This window comes from Camelus ferus, chromosome 16 (genome assembly GCF_009834535.1).
Source record: "Camelus ferus isolate YT-003-E chromosome 16, BCGSAC_Cfer_1.0, whole genome shotgun sequence".
In the NCBI taxonomy this organism is placed as follows: Eukaryota; Metazoa; Chordata; class Mammalia; order Artiodactyla; family Camelidae; genus Camelus; species Camelus ferus.
The window spans coordinates 15,133,489-15,152,867 of NC_045711.1; the positions used below are offsets into that span (position 1 = coordinate 15,133,489).

Here is a 19,379-nt window from a genome sequence, read left to right on the forward strand (position 1 = left end):
AATTCTGCAAACCGCTTTAGGCCCCACTGCGGGCCCGCAGCCCTGGAGCACGACTTCTGCCGGCCTTTCGGGTCGGGCACCCACGACCTGGGCGGTTCTGCAGCTCAGCATCTGGTGCGGCCCCGCGTCAGGCGCGGGCGGGGGCGTGGCCGGGGCGTGTCGGAGGCGGGCCCAAGGCGGGCGCCGGCCACGCCCCTCGGCCGTGCGAGAGGCCGAGCTTGCTGCATTGCAGCCACCCCGGCGCCGCTCGGCTCCTCACTCCCAACAATGGCGGCTCCGAGCCCGAGCGGCGGCGGCGGCTCCGGGGGCGGCAGCGGCACCCCGGGCCCCGTGGGGTCCCCGGCGCCGGGCCACCCGGCCGTCAGCAGCATGCAGGGTAAGGAAGGCGGCGGCGCCGAGTCCCCGGCCCCTCGGCGCGGCCGTCGGCGTCGTCGCGGCCTGTCCCCGCGGCCTCGGACGCCCCCGGACCCGGCTGAGGAAGCCACCGCGCCGCCCGCGCCGGCCTGCCTCCCTCCCGCCGGCTTCCCGCCCCGGGGCCGGCCGCCCCGGCTCGGCCTGGCTCCGGGCAGCGGCGCGCGCAGGCCCGGGCCGCGGCCTCCGCCTGCGCTCGGCCCTCGGTCCCGCCGGCCCCCCTCCGGCCGCGGGGCCCACCTGGCCCGGGCCCGCCCCCGCCGCCGCCGCCGCCGCCGCTTACCTGGCGCGCCCCGCCCGCGTTTCCGGGAACGGCCGGCCGGGCGGCGGGGGCGGCGGCGGCGGCGGCTGCGGGAGGCGCCCGGGGCCTGGCCCGCGGGTGTCGGCCGCTCAGGTAGGCGGCGGCGGCGGCGGCGGCGGCGTCCCGGCCCCGCGCCCCAAGGCCCGGCGCCCCGGCTCCCCCGCCGCCGCCGCAGTGGGCCATCTTGGTTCCCTGCAGGCGCAGCCGGGCCGGGCTGCCGCGCTGACCTCTGGGCTCCGCGATCCTCCTGGACCCTCAGTTTCCAAACTTCTGCAGGGTTTGTGCGCGCTGGGAGGGCCGGGGGGTTGCTCAGGCCTGGCCACCTGTGAGGTAATTACACAGCCACTGGCCTGGGAGACGCAGTTTGTTTCGGGCCGGGGATTTCTGTGCTGGCGTTGCATGCAGGAAAAATAAATAAATAAGAGGGAATTCGGTTTAAATGGAGAGATCCGGGAAATCGAAAGGCAGGGGTCAAAGTGGTTCAGTGTAGCGGCTGGGCGTCTGAAGCAGCCCTCCTAATTAATGACTTTGCCCACTGGGAATGCTCCTTAGCTCTGAATGGCTCTTGACGGGGGCCGGGGCGGGGGTGTCGTGAAAATACCGGGCCCCAATCCATTAGGGACCATTTCCTTGAGCTTACCGGGGGATTTTGAGTAGTCATGTTATTTTTGAAACAGAGAATCTCAGAAAGCTCTTGACAGCTTCCGCAGACTGCTTACGTTAAGTTATTAGCAGCATCAGTCAGGGTATCCTTCGTGGTCAGTGTGACCATGGTTACTCTCTGATTAAAATCTTCCTGAAGGGCTCCTAGGTCTGTCTTAACCGTGTGTCTCTTTGGGCTTGACGTTTATCGAATATTTCGTGCTTATAGAGTGTGTGATTCAGGAAGCAGAGGCAGGATTTTATTCATTTTTGTATCTCTGTCGCCCTCTCCGTGAGGTAATTTAATATACGTAAGGAACAGTGACAGATATATAGACAGGATGATGTCAGAGCTCAGAGGACACTTTCTGTGCAGGCCCTCAGATAATTAATCCAGATTGAATTAGTTATTGGGTGCCACTGTGTTGCACAGTATACAGATGAAGTAAAGATAGGTTTCCTGATCTTCCAGCTTTATAGTCTAGTTGTTGCTTGGTGAAATGAAACAGCAAAATGACAATTTAGGATTGTATTGTATATCCCAAACGAGTGACTTATAAAGCTTATAAAAATGCAAGTTTTGGGGGGGTGGGGGAGGGTTGGGAGGCTGACAGTTTGAAAAAGCTGTACACATTTATTTATTTTTGTTCAAAAAATACTTATTGAGCATCTGCCTAGTGCCAGGCATAGCCCTCTAGTGCCAGGTATCTAGAAAAGAATGAATTGGATGGTCTCATTCCTGATGGAGCTTACCCTCCTGGTAGGATGGGGGAGGGAAGCCATATGCAGATAAATAAGAAAAATTACTAAGTGAGAGCAGAGTTATGAAGGTAACAAGCTGGGTTTTCTGATAGAAGAGAACAGGGGAGAGAGCGGTCTGCTTTGATAAGTTGGTCACAGAAGACCTGTCTGGAAAGATGACACTCTTAGGATAAAGAAGAGGGTTCTAGGCAGAGGGAGCAGTGTGTGTGAAGATTCCAAAGTGGGAAAGATCTTGGAGTGTTCTAGGAACTCAAAGAAAGCCATTGTGGTTAGGGGTTATTTTGATGTTCTCCATTCTCCTCCCCAACTCCTGTGTTTCGATACCCAGTAAACTGAACTTTCTAATAAGCAGAACCCATTTTAAAAGGGAGAGGGGGGACATAAGACTTCTCTTTGAATTATTGATGAATTTTCTTTTATCTGTACCATGTCTAGCCGTGATTGATTCAGCAACCTGTTAGTTACATCTTCTTGAACCCCCTTTTAATGACTCAGAGTGAAGAGAAGCATTTGAAATTCTCAGGATGTTCTCTAGCACCATCCAGGTTGCAAAGCATGAGCTTAAGCAGCAATGTAGAACCTTTTTTGTTTTGTAGGGTTAAAGCCTAACCTCCCTTACGTCATCTACCAGACTTTGGGCTTCAGATCAGACTTCAGATCCTTAGAAGATGTTTGGTAAATGCCACTTCCCCTCCCCAGACACGGTCACTTGCCACCCCAAAACACTATCTCTCTAGGAGTGGTTAATGACCACCCTCTTTCCATTAGCAGGATTCAGTTGTGGGCTGTGTGGAACGCATTGCCTCTAATAGACATTGGTGGTGGTTCTGTGTGATAAGCACTATGCTGGCATCACCCTGCGCACTTTTCATGGCTTGAGGTTGTGGCCCAAGAGTGGTCTCAGTTAAGAAATACTCGGTTTTGTTGTTGTTGTTGTTTTTTAATATCATAATGCTTGAGTTAAGCCAGAGCTCCAGAGTCCTGAATTTGAATGTCCTCATCAGGATTTAAGATTTTTGTGACTTTAGTGGAGCCTTGAGGCTCTCCAAGCCTCAGTTTCTCAATTGGAAAGTAGAAATAATGCTTACCTTACAGGTATTTTGAGAATGCATGTAAAGCGTGGGCCTGACATACAGGGAGGTTATGATTGATACATGTTAGCCATCATCCTGTTAAAAGCAACAGTACTCTTATTTGTAACGGTCTGATTAACTGTCTCTCTCATCAGCAGGTGAGTCCCTAACTCCTGATCCACCACAGTTTCTTTAACTTCATTGCTACTGGGTCTTACCCTTTTCTCTAACCTGTTTGTTTCTGTTTTTCATTTCTGAGCATTTCCTTTCAGAATATTCCTGATGAGTCTGTATTCTGCCTGGGCTCAGGTAGCTGCTCCGCAGTGTTCCAGCTCTGTGACCTTGGGGGGCATTGCCTGCCTTTTCTGAGCTCTGAGTTTCCCATCTGAGTCAAAATAGGGATAACACCTACCTTACAGGGCTGTTGTGAGGATCACATTATTAGATTAATGCACATGGAAGTGCTTTGAAAATTATAAAATATCTGTAAGTACGTAAGGATTGCAAGTAGGCATGGTTATTTAAATGCTTTAGTTACTAGTCCCTTGACGTGTAGTAGATGTCAAAAAACTCTCGTAAACACAAGAAGTTAAAATTTATTATAGAAGACTTAAAGCAGGGAAAAATAAAATGTTTCCTTAAGCTTTACTTGGGTAGGTGAGAAATGTCAGTTTTTTAAAAATGATCAGAATAGTTAGAATCTATCATTGATTCTGAAAAACACAGAGGTACTTGTAACAGGAAGTAGTTATAAAGTGTATGTTGTAGGTGCTTCTCATACTCCTAGTGTGCTGCTCTAGGCAGTTTTTTTTTTTTTTTTTTGGTTTCAAATCTAGATGTATAACAGAAGGCTTATGGAGTAGTCCAGTCCTTACCCAATTACTTGCAGCTGAACATTTCATAAATGTCAATTTAAGTAAAAAGATGATAGCTTGATTCTACTTTTTTAAAAGATACAAAATAATGTACAGCATAGCAACTATAGTTAATACTACTGTATTGCATATTTGAAGGTTGCTGAGAGTAGATCTTAAAAGTTCTCACCACAAGAAAAAATTGTTTAACTATGTACGGTGACAGATGTTAACTAGACTTACTGTGTGGTGGTTCTTAGCAATATATGCAAATATTGAATCAAGCTGTACCCCTGAAACCAGTATAATGTATGTCAATTATACCTCAATAAAAACTTGACAGAATAAAACACACACACACATAACTTTCAAGTGTAATGAAACATATCTGTTAAGAAAAATTGAAGATTTAAAATCAGTGTACTTTTTTCTCCCAGTAGTATTTGAACATACAAAATACGTATGAAATGCCCTACTTGTGGTTATATTTGACTGTCTATTTTTACCAGTTAGTCTATGGTTTTCAAGAACCTAATTTAAAGAACTGAATTGTTCGGACGACGGATACAGTCCCAAACTCCAGCATTGCCTGCCTTTCCCAGTGTGTTGCATACTGCTTCTTTCACCGCTTATTTGACATAACCTAATGGATTAAATTCAGCTCAGCAGGTTAGTCCTCCCCAGAAGCGCAGACTGTATTTCTCTGTGTTCCCGTAGAAAGGAGAGCAAGCCTAGTATTAAAATGTAAGAAGCAGAGAAAGGTAGTGCTTTCAGGATATTATTTTCTCACATTTTCCTTTTACTGTCCCTTATCAGAGTGAATGGATGCTGAAGCTTGTTTAGGATGCGATATTAGTGAACCCTGTATTTCGAATCGTCTTTTTTTTTTTTTTTTTTTTCGTAAATTTCTCTTTTTCCTTTCCATTTCTGTTACCTAATTTGAGAAGCTGGGTCGATTTGAACCCATAGAGTTTTTCTTATTTTTAGGGGTCTGGAGATCAAAATCAACTCCATCACACATAATTCAGGTCAGTCTCCGTCTCTGGGAGGTAGAGATGGCCCATGTGAGACCACCTGAGGAAGTTAATTCAGATTTAACATTAAGAAGGGGAACCAATAGTTAGCACAGCCCTTTTTTATTGTCTTTACCTAATTTGATGCTCATAAGCCCTCTTTCAGGGTAGGTGGGCAGAACCCCCTTTCACAGGTTAGGGAGCTGACATTTAAATTAGGGAATTGCCCTAGTTGGAATGTGTTTTAATCCACCTGCGTAACAGGTGCTCCTCTTACTGCTCAGCTGCCCAGGTTCACATGGCTACTCCGAGCTCTTTCGAAGCCATTACAGCCATTCAGGTCTGAGAGGAGAATCTTTGCCAGAAGTGATGCAGATTCAGGAACAGAAGGAAGAGATTATTTTAGGTTTCAGTCGGGGCTGGAAGCTGGAAGCATCCAGCTGGGTTTGGGTTGATTTCCGAGCCTTGGTGCTTCCTGATGCTCCTTTATGTTGCAGAATTCTAAACTTGTGGGGTATTTACCCTGGCATTTTGACTTTGGGGGCATTGTGATTGGGAATCTACAGGTAAGTAGAAGCCTTTAATTAGGTGTTGGCTCAGGAGGCCAGTATAGATTTGAAAAGTGACAGAACTCTTTCAAAACTATACATAATGCAGAAAAGCACCCATGTAGCATAAGAGTTAATAACATATGTTGCCATGCTGGCTAAATTTGTCATCTGGGCAACTTATTGTCCCTGCTGATGGGCATGGGTTAGCTTCTAGCCCTTTCGCCCAACTCCAGAAAGTCTTCGTGTCTCTTCACACTGTTGGCGAGGTTGAGAACTGATGTGAACTTGCAGGGTCAAGGGCGAGGAGAGATGAGATGGGCCTGGCTTCTGGCTATGCAATGAAAGGGAGCTTTGGCCAGTAGTTAACACAGCTCAAGATGAGCCTTTCCAGAAGACACAGGATGCAAAACAGTGTGTCTAGAATACTGCTGGTTATGTGAAAAAGCACGCCATTTTGGTGCTTCTATATTTGTAAGATCTGATAGGATACAGAATCAAGTCATGACACTGGGACATTTGTTGCTTCCAGGGAGGGGAACTGGGTGGCTGAGGGACAAGAATAGAGGGAGACTTCACTATGGACTATTTTGAACCTTGTGAATGTCTTATCTTTCAAAAGAAATAGAATGAAAAAATTTTAATGTAACAACAACAGCAACAAAACGATGGGCCTTTCCTGAGCTAGCACTCCCACCGTGCACAGCTGGATTCTCGAAGATCAGCGCGCTGTTCCCCACTGCAGGGAAGAATGAGGGAGATGGACACCACAGCAGCTTTTTCAAGCCTGATTATATCTCATCTTACTAACAACACAGTTCTCAAAAGGGGGAAACTCAAAAATTGTTACCAGAGATATCTCTATTATGTATCTGGCGTGCCTGTGTCTCTTCATGCCTGACTTTGCTGAGAAATAAGTGACATTACATGGCTCCCCTGATGCATTTGCCTTTATCCCTGAGGCCTGGGTTAGGTTCCTGCCGGGGACAATACCCACCTCGGAGTTTTTCAAGTCCTCAGGACACCAGGCTGTGTCTGGGAAGGGCTGTAGCAGAGATGTAGCGAGTGGGATGGGGGTCCCCAGACCATCTGGAATCCTTTCCTTTTACCTCTCACGGTCACTGGGATTGAAAGGAAAGGGACTGGTTTTATGAGGGTTAGACTGTTCTGATAGGGAACGTGCCACAGTCATTGCTCACCTGAGGGAGAGACCAGGAATAATGATGACTGTGATATTAGCCTCTTCTGTCTCGGTCTCTGTGTTGGACACTTCAGTTTTATTACCTTGTTTAATCATCGCAGAATACTTTTGGGTATTACTCTGTTTTACAGATGAGAAAATTGAGGCTCGTGGAGGTTAGCCACTTGCCCACAGTCACATAGTAAGGTGTTCTCTCCAGGTGTACTCAGCTGCCCCGAGCGGGCTCTAGACGACAGGACCGCCCTTGGTTACTTGGCCCGAGAGTGAGTAAGGTAGTCGTCAGGCACAGGGAGGAGAGGAGCTGGCGTGTGAGGACTGACGAGAGCCTGAGCTTTAAAAGGTGTGGGGAGGATTAGTATTCATAAAATCATGGATGGTTCTGGATGATGCAAATAACCTGGAATTATGAAATTAAGGTGGATCCCTTTTAAGTTAGAGAAAGGTGAAGTGAGGAAAGCTAAAGGAAGTAACACAGCAGGAAAGCTTTGTGGAACTCAGTCTAAGTACAGTGAAAACACAGATTTTGGGTAAGCTTAAATAAATCTTAGCTGTTAGAGCCGTAATGATATACTAAGAGTAACTTTACATTTGAAGGCAGATGCCAAAATTTTGAGGTTCAAATTGGAAGGTGGCAAACTACTGGCCTCTTCAGGCTTGGGTCAGAAGGAAGATTTGGGAGCTTGGTCTGTGGGCCTGACCCAGGAAGGAAGGCAGCTGTGATTCTCTTTATATTAGTGTGGCTTCCCGCTGTGGTTCATAGTCCATTTTCATCATTACCAGAATCCAGGAGGTCCAGGCAACTATACGGCCCTACTGAGGAAGTGGGGCTCATCTTTGCCACTGTCCTGTACCTCCCCGGACTGTTCCACCAGCCCAGAAGGGAGTGGGGATGTTTGCTGGGCCCCAGGAGGGCCGTTTCACAAGCAGAATTACATGTGGACATGCTGTTTCCTATTCTGAGATTCCTTGATATTATTCTTAATTTTATATATAAATGAGGAAACTGGGGCTCGAGTGAAATGACTCATTTGAGTTTCATAGTTGGAACTAAAACCCTGGTCTGGCAGTCTTCATTTTGTTTTCTGCTTTCTCAAATACAGTTTGCCTTTTGTTTTAATATACACTTACACTCATCCTAAACATGCTTTTAAACTGATACGGACAAGGTCACTTTATTTGATGAATACATTAAATGATAGGTTTCCAGTTAACGGCCTGTGAGGGGCTCTCAGGACTGAGGTTAGGGATGAGGAGGAGGCTGGGAGAGGCCTGGTGAGAGGAGGAGGGGAAGAGCCCCGCAGAGCTGGCTTGCATTCATAGACCTGCCAGCACCCTGCCCTGTGCATCTCGATGTTCATGCTTGGGGGTCTGAGACTGAATGAAAATAAACTTGCCTGGGGCCAGGTAAAATGACAGTGACTAAAATTTGAAACAGAAGATCATGCAATGTTAAAGCCCAGGTACCAAGATAAAAGAGGCATTTAAGACTTGAAAAATTATCTGATTGCTGGCAGTGGATTCAGCTAATAATCTAGTGCTCCCAGGTGCAGGACTTCAAATATGTGAATGGAAAGACAGAATTTTTGAGACAAGTGAGACCTCAAAAATTGATATATGTGACTGAGTATTGATGGACTGATTGTAACAGCCACAACCTTGCTTTTTGTAAAGTTGAGCATATTGTAAGTTTTCCTCACCATTTCTTTCTCACCATCTTTCTCTTCTTGTACAAGATTGCTGGTGCCCCCCCAGGGCCCCACCCTGCCCTTTGAGTGTAGTGAGCTTGGGGAGCTGTTTGGTATTTTCCCATCTTTGTACTGTAAGCGCCAACTCTCTGATCTTTGTGGGTTCTTTTTCTTATGTATAATCTCTATAGAGAGAGTCGCACGCGCGTCCTCTCTCTCTGTAGTCTTTTAAAAGAGTTCTAGAAAGATTTAGCTAATTTTTATCTGATTTAATTGATAAGATTGCATGGAATTCCAAGGATAAGATGAGCGGTTCTGTTCCAGGTGGTGTAGCCTGTGCTTGTCCGTGAACTCTCAGTCAGTTAGCAAGTCTTTTCTGAGTGAGAAGTGATGCAGGGATGGATGTAGGTCTGAGGCCCCTGACCTGGTCACTTTATCCATAATTAGGTAAAAAGAACAAGTCTGTGGTTATGCTTTGAGACTTTCACCCCCCTCCCTATTAGCTACGTGCATTGATTCTGTACTAATTACAGAACTTCAAATTTTGAGAATTTTTTAGCACTTAAAAATGGGCTAAACTTCTACTGTGTTAGAGCAATCATTGCTGACATTCTAACATTCCCAGGTACATATACCTTAACTTTTTTTTTCTGTTTATTATGCTTCATCCTGTAACTTACTTTTACACAACTGTACAGATCTGGATTATTCTCTTTTATACATCTTTCAAGTTTAGTTTTCTTGTTCCTTTCCCCATTCGTATTGCTGTTTTTGTTCACCTCTTCTTTCACCTTTTATTTTTGCTAATAGCAACTGCTGACTGTGTTTAGAGCTAAAAAGAGAAGAGTAATGATTGCCTTAAAATTGTTTCAGTTTCACCAGCTTCCTTTCCAGTTTCCAGGTGAATTTTCCCTTTGCTCTTCCAGCCGGAGGGCAGGGTGGGAGACAGGCTTCTGAGTTGGGCCCCTCTGTGTGCTCCATCCTCTGCTGCCTGCAGAAAGCCAGCTCCCTTTCCTCCGGACTTGCGCCCAGCTGGTCCTGCCTGGTAGGAGGCTGGCTGGTTTTTGTTGCTTGGGCTTGTAAGACCCCCGGAAGCCGTCTTTTTCCTTCTGAATTCTGTTCCTGCTGCACATCTGGGGGCAGCCTTGGAGCCTGTACAGTAGAGGGGCGAGTGTCAGCGCACTGCCTCCAGGTTTGCCCCAGGACTTCTGTCTGAGAAGCCTCCCTCCCCACTTCCTCCTGCGTTGCCATCAAGCAGTAAGCAGTGGGTTACTTTTGTGCCCCAGAGGTACTTCCGTTGTCAGAGTAGCTCCATGAGCCATTTTTCAGATTTGGGGCGTTATAGGTACCAGCTTTATTTTCTTAAAATCCTAAGAATTTTGATAGCTGGAGGGAAAAGACTATTTGAACATAATTTTTTCAGTCCTGGTTTTTTCCTACAAATTTTGATTAGATTTATATAAATATGACTTGAATGGTACTCATTCTAAATTGACTTTTCCCCATTTTGTTCCCCAAGGCAATAATACACACAAGCATAGATAACCACTAAGAAAACCAGAAATTCACCCAGTAGACTCGGGGCGAAAGACTATTTTGGGAAGGCTTTTTTTTCAAACAGCTTATTTTACTGGGTGCGTTTTTAGAAAACTGCATCTGTATAAATGCGTGCATAACGTATAACCAGATCCATTTGAATTTGAAAAATATGTTCATCTTTCTAGGGAGAATTCACTGGTTTTCTTTCTATAACTTCTCTAGTCCTAGACTAGTCTCTAGTCTAGTGCCATTCCTAGGCACAAGGTCTTTTTTCTGGCCAATTTTACAGGAATTTCAGCATCTCTAGTAGTGCACTGTCTTTATCATTTGAGGGTAGCTAATGGATAGAATGGTGCTATGTGTGTTCAGTTTTCACAGTTTATGAACTAACAAAGCTTTCAAATCAGGGATAGTAACTAATCATGAGTAGTTCCAAGTCAGTAATTTGAGTTAATAAAAAAGTTTGTAATATGTTCTGAATTTGTAGACTGAAAAAATGAGCAAAACTGTCCTAAAAGTTGCTATTAACTTCCAAGAGCTGATAGTTATACTTTTTATCGAATAGATGTGAAAAATAAAGGTAAAGATGGTGTAACTGTTGTAATTTAAACTGAATTTCAGTTCCATGTAATGAAGCACGTCTACATCAGAAAGAGACTGAATTTTTAAAGGAAACCCATGTGTTGTAGGCACATCTGTGATGGTGGGGGTTATGTGATTTGAACTGTTCTTGAATTAGTTTTGTTCAAAATGTAACATAAAAATGCCATGTCATGTTCTAATGTTGGTTTGTTTGATTTACAGTCAATGAACTGGAACTTATCTCTTTTACTTTAGGCTTTCAGATAAACTTCTGTGAAAAGGCACAAAGTAAGCCATGAATTTTATGATGTTCTGCTGCTTGTTTTTTCATATCCATCTTGGTACTGGGAATGTGTCCACTATTGTTTCAACTAACCAACCATGGAAATTTTACTTTAAAAGAGCTTCCATTTTTCATTCTTTTTCCAAAAAAAAAAAAAATTGTGTAGTTATATTCTTGATTCTAAATTCTTCTTTCATTTGCAGTTGAAATTGGAGAAACATATGTAGGTGTTCAAATGTGTATAAGTATAGGCAGATGAACTAGATTTGGAAAGCTGTCTACAAGTATAGAAAGGCACGTATACGTATTAGGCATAGTCATATGTGTATAGTTATATAGAAAGACGTATGTAGGTGTTTGGACTTAGCCATCATTTAAATCACAAGTTGAGGAAAGTTCACTTTTAAGACTGGAATGCAGAAAGTATACAGTATAACTGTACTTGGGGACCTCATGCTTTAAAATGGTTATATTTTAAAGAAACATTTAGTGCATTTTAATTTTTTTTCTTTAAAACAAAGCTTGTTTCTTCCTCCTGCACCCCCTTCCTGGCCTCCCAATATAAACTAGGATTGTATGTTAGGACCCCAGTCTTATAGAATATGCAATAGGTTTTCTATAAGAAAGCAGAGTTTATAAAGCTAAAACAAGTGCATTTTAAACTTAAATATCATTTTATAAAATACAGTTTAAAAATCCCAGCTCGAGCAGACTGTTCTCCAGTTAACATAAATATATCCCAAAATACGTACATTTATCTTCTGCTTATTGATTCATAGAGTGGGGCAGAATAACTACTGCTTTCTGGTGTGTATGTTCTCTTTTCTCCCCCAGCTTTATGAGATACAATTGATGTATGAGATTGTGTAAGTTTAAGTTGTACAGTGTGATGGTTTGATGCATTTATATATTGCAAAATGATTACCACAGTGGGGTTAGGTTATACCTCCGTCACCCCACATGATTAATATTTTTTTGTAGTAAGAACTTTTAAGATTTACTCTCTTAGCAACTTTCAAGTATACAATACAGTATTGTTAACTATAGTCACCATGCTGTGCATTTTAGATCCTTTGATATGTATCATTCTTAAGTAAGTTAGTTCAAGTGAAATAAAATTTAAACCTGGAGAAGACATTTCTGCTATTTTAAAACTTTCTGATGGAATCAAAATGCTTGATTTCCATTGGTTGAACATTGTGACTTCCTTTGAAACGTAGTTAGCAAAAATTTATTTCTTGAATGGTTCACCCATGATGTATAATGAATGGTACAGTGGGACAGTTAGACTCTAGGATAAACAGTTTTTTAATTGGTCCATTATCATCATCCTTCTCTTACCTTAAACTAAAATAGTTTCTGATTTCCTGCCCATAGTGAGCCTACATATATGATGTATGTCTATCTACCTGTAATGAAGTTACAGGTTCTATTTTATGCTATATTATAACTTTAACACATATACTATGACAGTTTTTAGCTTTCATTTATATTTTACTATAAAATGTTTCTGTTTAATATTTTTAGTTTTTATTTACATATTGACATAAAATCTAATTAAGAAAATTGCAGACATTTTTAAAATTTAAAACTTTGTTGCTCTTTTCTCTGAATCCTATTGTGGACCTAAAACTAGAGAAACATTGATTTTTATTAAGTTTAAAATTGTATGCATGATGACTGCAAATAGCTCTGTAGACAGACTTAAAATGCCTTTAGACTACGTAAATGGTGCTGTCCCTTGGCTTTCTGATAGACAAGAGAGGTGTGCAGTGCTGCCTGCTTCAGTGTATGCGGCAGAGGCTCACGGGGAAGCGTCCCTAGTCCTACCTGATGCTCACCTTTGGTTGCCTTGACTACCTCTTCATACTGTGACTGCTTTCTCATATCTCCCTTTTTATTTCTTTCTCTCTTTGGGAGGTCCTCCTTTTAATTTTCCAGCTTTTGGGATACAACACAGTTTTACACATTGATTCACAAAGCACATGTTGGACACCAAGGGACCATAAAGTGAGGGAGATGATTGGGGCAGAAATGAATAGGTCTCTGCCCTTAGCAGGCTCGTAGTGGAGGGGACTAAAGCTGCTCCTGCTAGAGTTGCTTGTAAATGTTTGATTTCTGATGCTACAGACTGAGCAGTGTCGGAACCCAGGGTGAGGAGGCGGTGCAGGAGCGGATGTGTACTGGGCATCTGTGCTCCTGCTCTTCTGTCATGAGAGAGAACAAGCATGAGGGGTGCTGTGGGGTCTCAGGGTAACTGCTTTCCTGATTGGAGAGCCTGGCGCAGAGATCCATCCATGGCCTGTCCTGCTTTGGAGTTAAGCAGAGCTGTGTGGGCTGCTCGGGCCTCAGCGGGAGCCTTGTGGAAAGGGAGCATGTATCAGGGAGGGCTGGAGCTGGGATGACGGCAGGGATGGCCAGCTCTAAGTGGACAACATTTATTTCTGTACTTTTAGTACCTATATTTTATGGTAAGTTTTCACTTGCTTACATATGTTAACACTTTTTTTTTTTCCAAGACTGGTCCTGTGATTTGCATGACTTAAAAAAATAAAAGTGCAATTTTATAATGTTGGCAGACAGTCGGTCTTCTGGTTTGCTCTGGAATATAGCCACTAGCTGTGTTAAAAGTAGCCACACATTTCTTTAAAAATAAAGGGATTGAAATCACCAAAGCAATATTTTCTTACCCATATTCTAGTGCCAGAATCTCCAGTGTTATTCTAAGGCTGTTTCAAAATGATCAGAAAAACTGCTATTTAATTCATTAAAAATAATTGTATATCATACAATAGTTGCAGGAGGGGATGGAGTGCAAAGAGCACAGAACTGCATATTGTTAGAAGTCCCCTGCGCCGAGTATCGCTTCAGCAGTCAGCTCTCCGTCACTGGTCAGAGACCTGTTGTAAGATGATTCTGATGACTAATGGAAGCTCTGAAGGATTAATTTTTTTCCAGTTGTTTGACTTTCACATATTCTTTGTTTTTTATAATGCTATAGCACTATTCCAATCAGTTTATTATAATTGCCTGCTATAAGTTAGTAGAGTTTTATTGGAGATGTGTGTGTAGGTTTTTAACACACACACAAATAGTGTGAGATTGCATATTTAATTTTGGAATCAGATTTTTGTAGAAATTCAATAAAAATCCACTTTGCACCTCATGATCTTTTTTATCAATTATAGTTTGTGTATTTATTTGTTTTTTGGTTTTCTAAATATATATAAGATAATATATATTTAAGATAAAGTTGGTATTTGAGACAACAATGTTATATTTCTTTCAACACTGTTGGATTATTGAATTTTTCTGAAGTCTGAATGTAAGACTACATCAGGGGAAAGTATTTTTTCCGATGTAGAACTCTTACATTTAGAGGGTTGATTAGTTCGTCATTTATAATTTAGAGAGAATGATTTTGTACTTGTAAATATGTTTATGTGATTTATATCAAGTTTGAATGATCATATGTCAGTGGCTTTAATAAGCTAACTTGAGAACATAGTTCTGTAGAATATGCTTTGCTTTGCTTTATAAAACCAATTATTTTGGAGGAGAGCAGGAGATTTGCCTAGAAACAAAGTTTTTGAGATATGGTTTCATAAATGTCAAATTTACCTTAGTGTATCAGCATTCTGATTTTGTTGTTGTTTGGATGAAAGTTGTGATCCACTAAAGGTCCCAGGGCACAGGGATTTTCCTCAGAAAATGCCCAGTAGAATCCTGGGCTGATCAAAGTGAGAGTAGTTAGGAGTTTGGCAACTACTCTGTTTAATAATAATTTAGTTTTCGTTCAAGGGCACTTTTAGCCTTTTCTTCCCCCGCCTGTACTGCAATGTGTTTTCAGCCCAAAGCTGTAGAGTCAGTACCAAAGATGAATTTTGGTAGTGCTTAATTTCTCTACCTTTGCCTTTTATATTTTTGGCAGCTTTATAAAGACTTAGTGGCTTTAAAAAATTGTTTTACTTGAGAATGTTTGCATAACAATAGGATCTTTATTTAGACGAGTGTATGTTCCAGAGCTGCTGTTATCCTTGAAGTCACTAATAGAAATTAGATTACAGGTAGTGATTGCTTTTGGTAACACTGCACATCACAGAATTTGGGGGAAAAATGGAGGTATCCTAATGACTTTCATTTCACTGTGAAACTATCCTTCTTAAGTAAGTACCCCAAATTGTTTTTAAATTGGTAATAATAAAAATAAAACATAATAAAAATAAAACAATAAAGAGGAAGAAGGATGTTCTGAGAATCTTTCCAGAAGTTTGAGGAAGTCACTAATAAGCTTATTGACCTAATAGAAGTTCTATTAAAGGTGGTGTTTCACTCAAGGGAGTATGTGACTTTACTGGAGGTGGAGTGTAGAAAATCCTGGGGAAGTAAGGATTGGAGGGAGGGTCATGCTGTCCTGCATTTAAAGCCAAGTGCTTAGAACATTCAGCTGATTCAATTTCTAATTTCCCATTTTATGTGCCAAAAATCTATACCCAAAGACTAAAATTTTATCGTTTGGAATTTATTAAACTCAGCTAAGTTTTTTAGCAATTCTGAGAAACACAGTGACCACGCTTGCTACTCTTGGAGGTTAACAGGATTTACATACTGTAAATATGTAAATATGATAAGACAAATTTATATACATACTGAAGGTAGTTGAATAATGAGACTTTTCTAGGGTTTGCCATAAGCCCATAAGACTAAGCATCCAGTATATTCATCTCTGTCTTTGTGGACCATGATAAACTGCCATTGGAAAGCCCTTCTACTTGGAAATAGCTTTTGTACTAATTAAAGCCTGAGAATTGTCATATAGGCAGAGTCACGGTTCTTGTGTTTCCTTTATACCATTCTCCATTCCGAGGGGAATGTTACCTAAATATCTTTGATCTTGAAGTGGTGGGAGCATTACTTCCTCCTAAAAAGTGATTTTGTTGCTAGAAGAAAGAAGGTTTCAAATATCTGTTGCACCTTAAAAATCATTTGGAGAAGCTTACCGTGTGATATTTTTCAATGAGAAAAAATTTAGTGATTCTCCCACATTGCAGAAAGTTTCCCTTCATCTGTCAGTTGAACTTTACTACGAGCAATGAAAGAATGTTTGACAAAACTTCGTGGTCAAACAGATCCAGGGCAGAAATGATCTGAGAAGTTTCCAGAAGGTATTCCCAACTAACTCTCCAGTTAAGCAGAGTGGTTTTCCATGTGGCAGATAAATTTAGGGTGATGGTTTTCAAACAAATATGGTAAATGAATTCAAACTACATGATTTTATGAGTGCTTTCAAAATCTAGACGTGAGTGTTTAGATGAAAAGATGTTCTAAGAAACTTGCAACTGCCATGTTGGTGTTCATCTTCTCATTAGGTCGAATTCAGTGAACATTAATCAGAAATGAAGATCAAGTGTATACAAGCATATTTACTCCCCATTAGAGAACCTCTGAACAGGTTAAATTAACAGAGGCACAACTGTAACGTATCACACACATTTATAGCACTAATGGTGAGAGGCATGTACATGTAAAGATGGATTAAACTGAGAGCCTACTCTGAGGAAGTTCGTGTTCTTTGAGAGACTGAGCATGTAGAGATAGACTACACGGTAGAAATAAGGATGATAGATAACTCTCATTTACTGTGTGCCAACCCCGGTTCTAAAAGCACTTCGTTTATCTTGTGATCTTATCTATCACTTTACGTAAGTTATCTAAGTAATTTATCAACTCTTTATTTCTCCTAACAACCTTATGAAGTAGGTATAACAGTTATTACAGATGAAGAAGCAGAAGTACAGGAAATTTAAGGGCGTTTTGCAAAGCCACATAGCTAGTGAGTATCAGACTGTGTGACCTTGGTTTGGTCACAGGTTACTTGCTACAAACTGATTTTTCTTGCTTTTTGGGTTTGTTTGTTTTGGGGAGGGGGTGAATGAAGTTTGTTTGTTTGTTTGTTTATTAATGGAGGTACTGAAGATTGAACTCAGGACCTCGTGCATGCTAAGCACATACTCTGCCCCTGAGCTGTACCCTCTCCTCCTATGTTTTATTGATTTTTTTTGAAAGAAAGCAATGAACACTCATGAGAATTATTTTCTAAACCAAGTGGCTTTTGAGGGGTCTTCACTTGCAAATGGTCACGAGATCTGGACTTGCATTATATCATTTTTGATTCTCTGGCTCTGGAGGGTTTCATAATGTGATCTAATAAGCCTGACTGAACATTAAGTGAAAAGGTTCCTTCTTGTGGCTTTGAAGCTAGGGACATAGGGGTTCTACCACCAGGGGAAATGTCTAATTAAAAAATCAGAGTTATGCTGGCCTAGACAGATGAAGAGAATGAACTGCTTTGGGATTCTCAAATGATGTGTATGTCTGGGCGAACAGCTGGCCAAGGTGAATGGGTCAGGAGGCTTGGGAGCCAGCGAGCAAGGTAGCGTAGCCATGTGCTTCATGAGGGCGAGTTTGTATATAGACTCTTCAAGATGAGTTGATGCTTTTAACAGAAGATTTATTTCCCTCCTACTGTCTTGGAATTAGGGGTGGAAGAAAGGACATTATTTAATTTTTAAAAAACTCTGAATGATAAAAGTTTTCCAACTCACAGAAAAATTAAACAGTGTAACGAACCCCATGGACCCATTACATAGCAGCAACAATTACCAACATGCAGCCAATTTTATTTCATTTGTTCTTCCTCCCTCTATCTCTGCTCAAGTATCTTAAAGCTAGTTCTGATTGTCATTATTTTATCCACAAATGTGCCAGTCACACGTCTTCTAAGTGGTAAGGACTCTCAAATACGTAACTTCAGTACCATTAGCACACTGTTAAATAAACAAAACAATATTAACAGGTCGCCACTCAGTGTTCAGATGTCCTCACATGCCCTACAGATGCCTTATCTACAGTTGATTTTTTTCAAGTTGAGATCTCAACGCGGTCCAGACATACTGTGTTCAGTTGATATGTTTTAAATTCTTTAAATCTGTAGTAGATCCCTCTTCTTTTTTCTTGCCATTTATTCATTTAAAAATTGGATTAGGTATTTGGTATCATTTTGCACATTTTGTATTTGTCTGATTACATTCTTTTAGTTAGTGTTTCACATGTTCTTTGTTACCCTGTATTTCCTGTTAATTGATGGATAGATATAGAGGCTTGATCACATAGAGATTCAGATTTTTGGCAGGAACACTTGTTAGGTGGGACTGCATATTTTTTGTTGCAACACATCAGGAGGCATATGATTTCTGCTTATGGCTCTTGTTAAGATTGGTCAGTGGGTTTTGGTGCTGTCATTGTGATTCATACGGAATAAAGCTCCCCACCAGCCTTTCACCTGATGGGCTACTGTGAGTGATTTTTGTCTAAGTTAATTATTTCATTAGGGTCTGGTTAACTTGTGTTTCTCAACATTTGTGAGCTCTGAAATTAGTAGCTGTTGTCAGCCAAGAAACAAAGTTTGTGTTTGGGGCATACTGTCGAAGGCAGATCATTGCATCGATCATCTATGACGTAAGTGCACCAGTGCTGATGGGTATGAAGTATGTGTGTATGTGCACAAGTAGACTTTTCTGTACTCTTGGGCGATTACAACTGGACGTCTGTCTATTCTTCATACCCCAGAACATGAGTTGATCTATTCAATCTGAACTTTTAAAAATCTCTCGATCTCTGAAGATTATCAAAAACCATGTCAAATAATAATTCTTGACTTTTTTTGGTGAAGTTGAAGAACAAGTGAATATGAAAGACCAGTTCTGCCAAATTAAGATCAATCCCAAACTGGATTCCAGCTTTGCTTATTAATCTATATTCAGTGCTTAGAATGCTCAGGTCTGTCAGGCAATACCTTCCCAGGACTTGGGAACCAGAATTAGTCATTGAGAGGGAGTTTGGTGATAACAGAAGTAAATAAGGGTTCTCATCCAAGATACAATAAAACCTGGTGAACTACCTGCTTTTCAGTTGGCAGTGACCTTCTCAGTCACTGGTATTTTCTTGTCCAACAGGTGTCATCGTTCACCTTTCAGGAGTAGCAGTTTCTTAAGCACCTCTCCCTTTTCACTATTCCTGTTTGGTCACCCGTCTTGTAACTACATACTGTTATCAAAGTCGCCCCTTTGTGATGTTCTAACACTGATTTGACCTTGCACGCTTTGTAAGTAACAGATCAAGAGACGTTTCAGTCAGGATAGGGTGCAGGAAGTTGATACGGTGCAGCATATCCTCTTTGAGTGCCATTTATGCTCGTGATTAATCTTACTTTCTTCTAACCTTTAAAACCCTTAATTTATAGAATACATTTATGGGCAATGGAGAGTACTTAATTGTGTCCACTAAGGAATGAGTGTTAGTCGTGTCTTTTTTTTTTTTTTTTTTTTAATTGGGAAGCATTCTTCTGCGGGGTACAAAGAAGCTATTTGGATGTTGGTGGGAGGAGTGTCCTAGTGCTGTGATTATTGCCTGTAATATACAGTGT

At 41.7% G+C, this 19,379-nt stretch overlaps 1 protein-coding gene across 1 annotated transcript in view; it reads left to right on the forward strand.

Moving 5' to 3' along the window:
- Positions 1–201: 201 nt before the first annotated feature.
- The window catches only part of MAP2K4 (mitogen-activated protein kinase kinase 4), a 90,775-nt gene continuing 71,597 nt past the window's right edge, over positions 202–19,379 (forward strand). Inside the window, exon 1 of the mRNA XM_032498822.1 lies at positions 202–376. Coding sequence (XP_032354713.1) covers positions 268–376 — 109 coding nt within the window. The 5' untranslated portion in view covers positions 202–267. The remainder of the gene's footprint in view (positions 377–19,379) is intronic.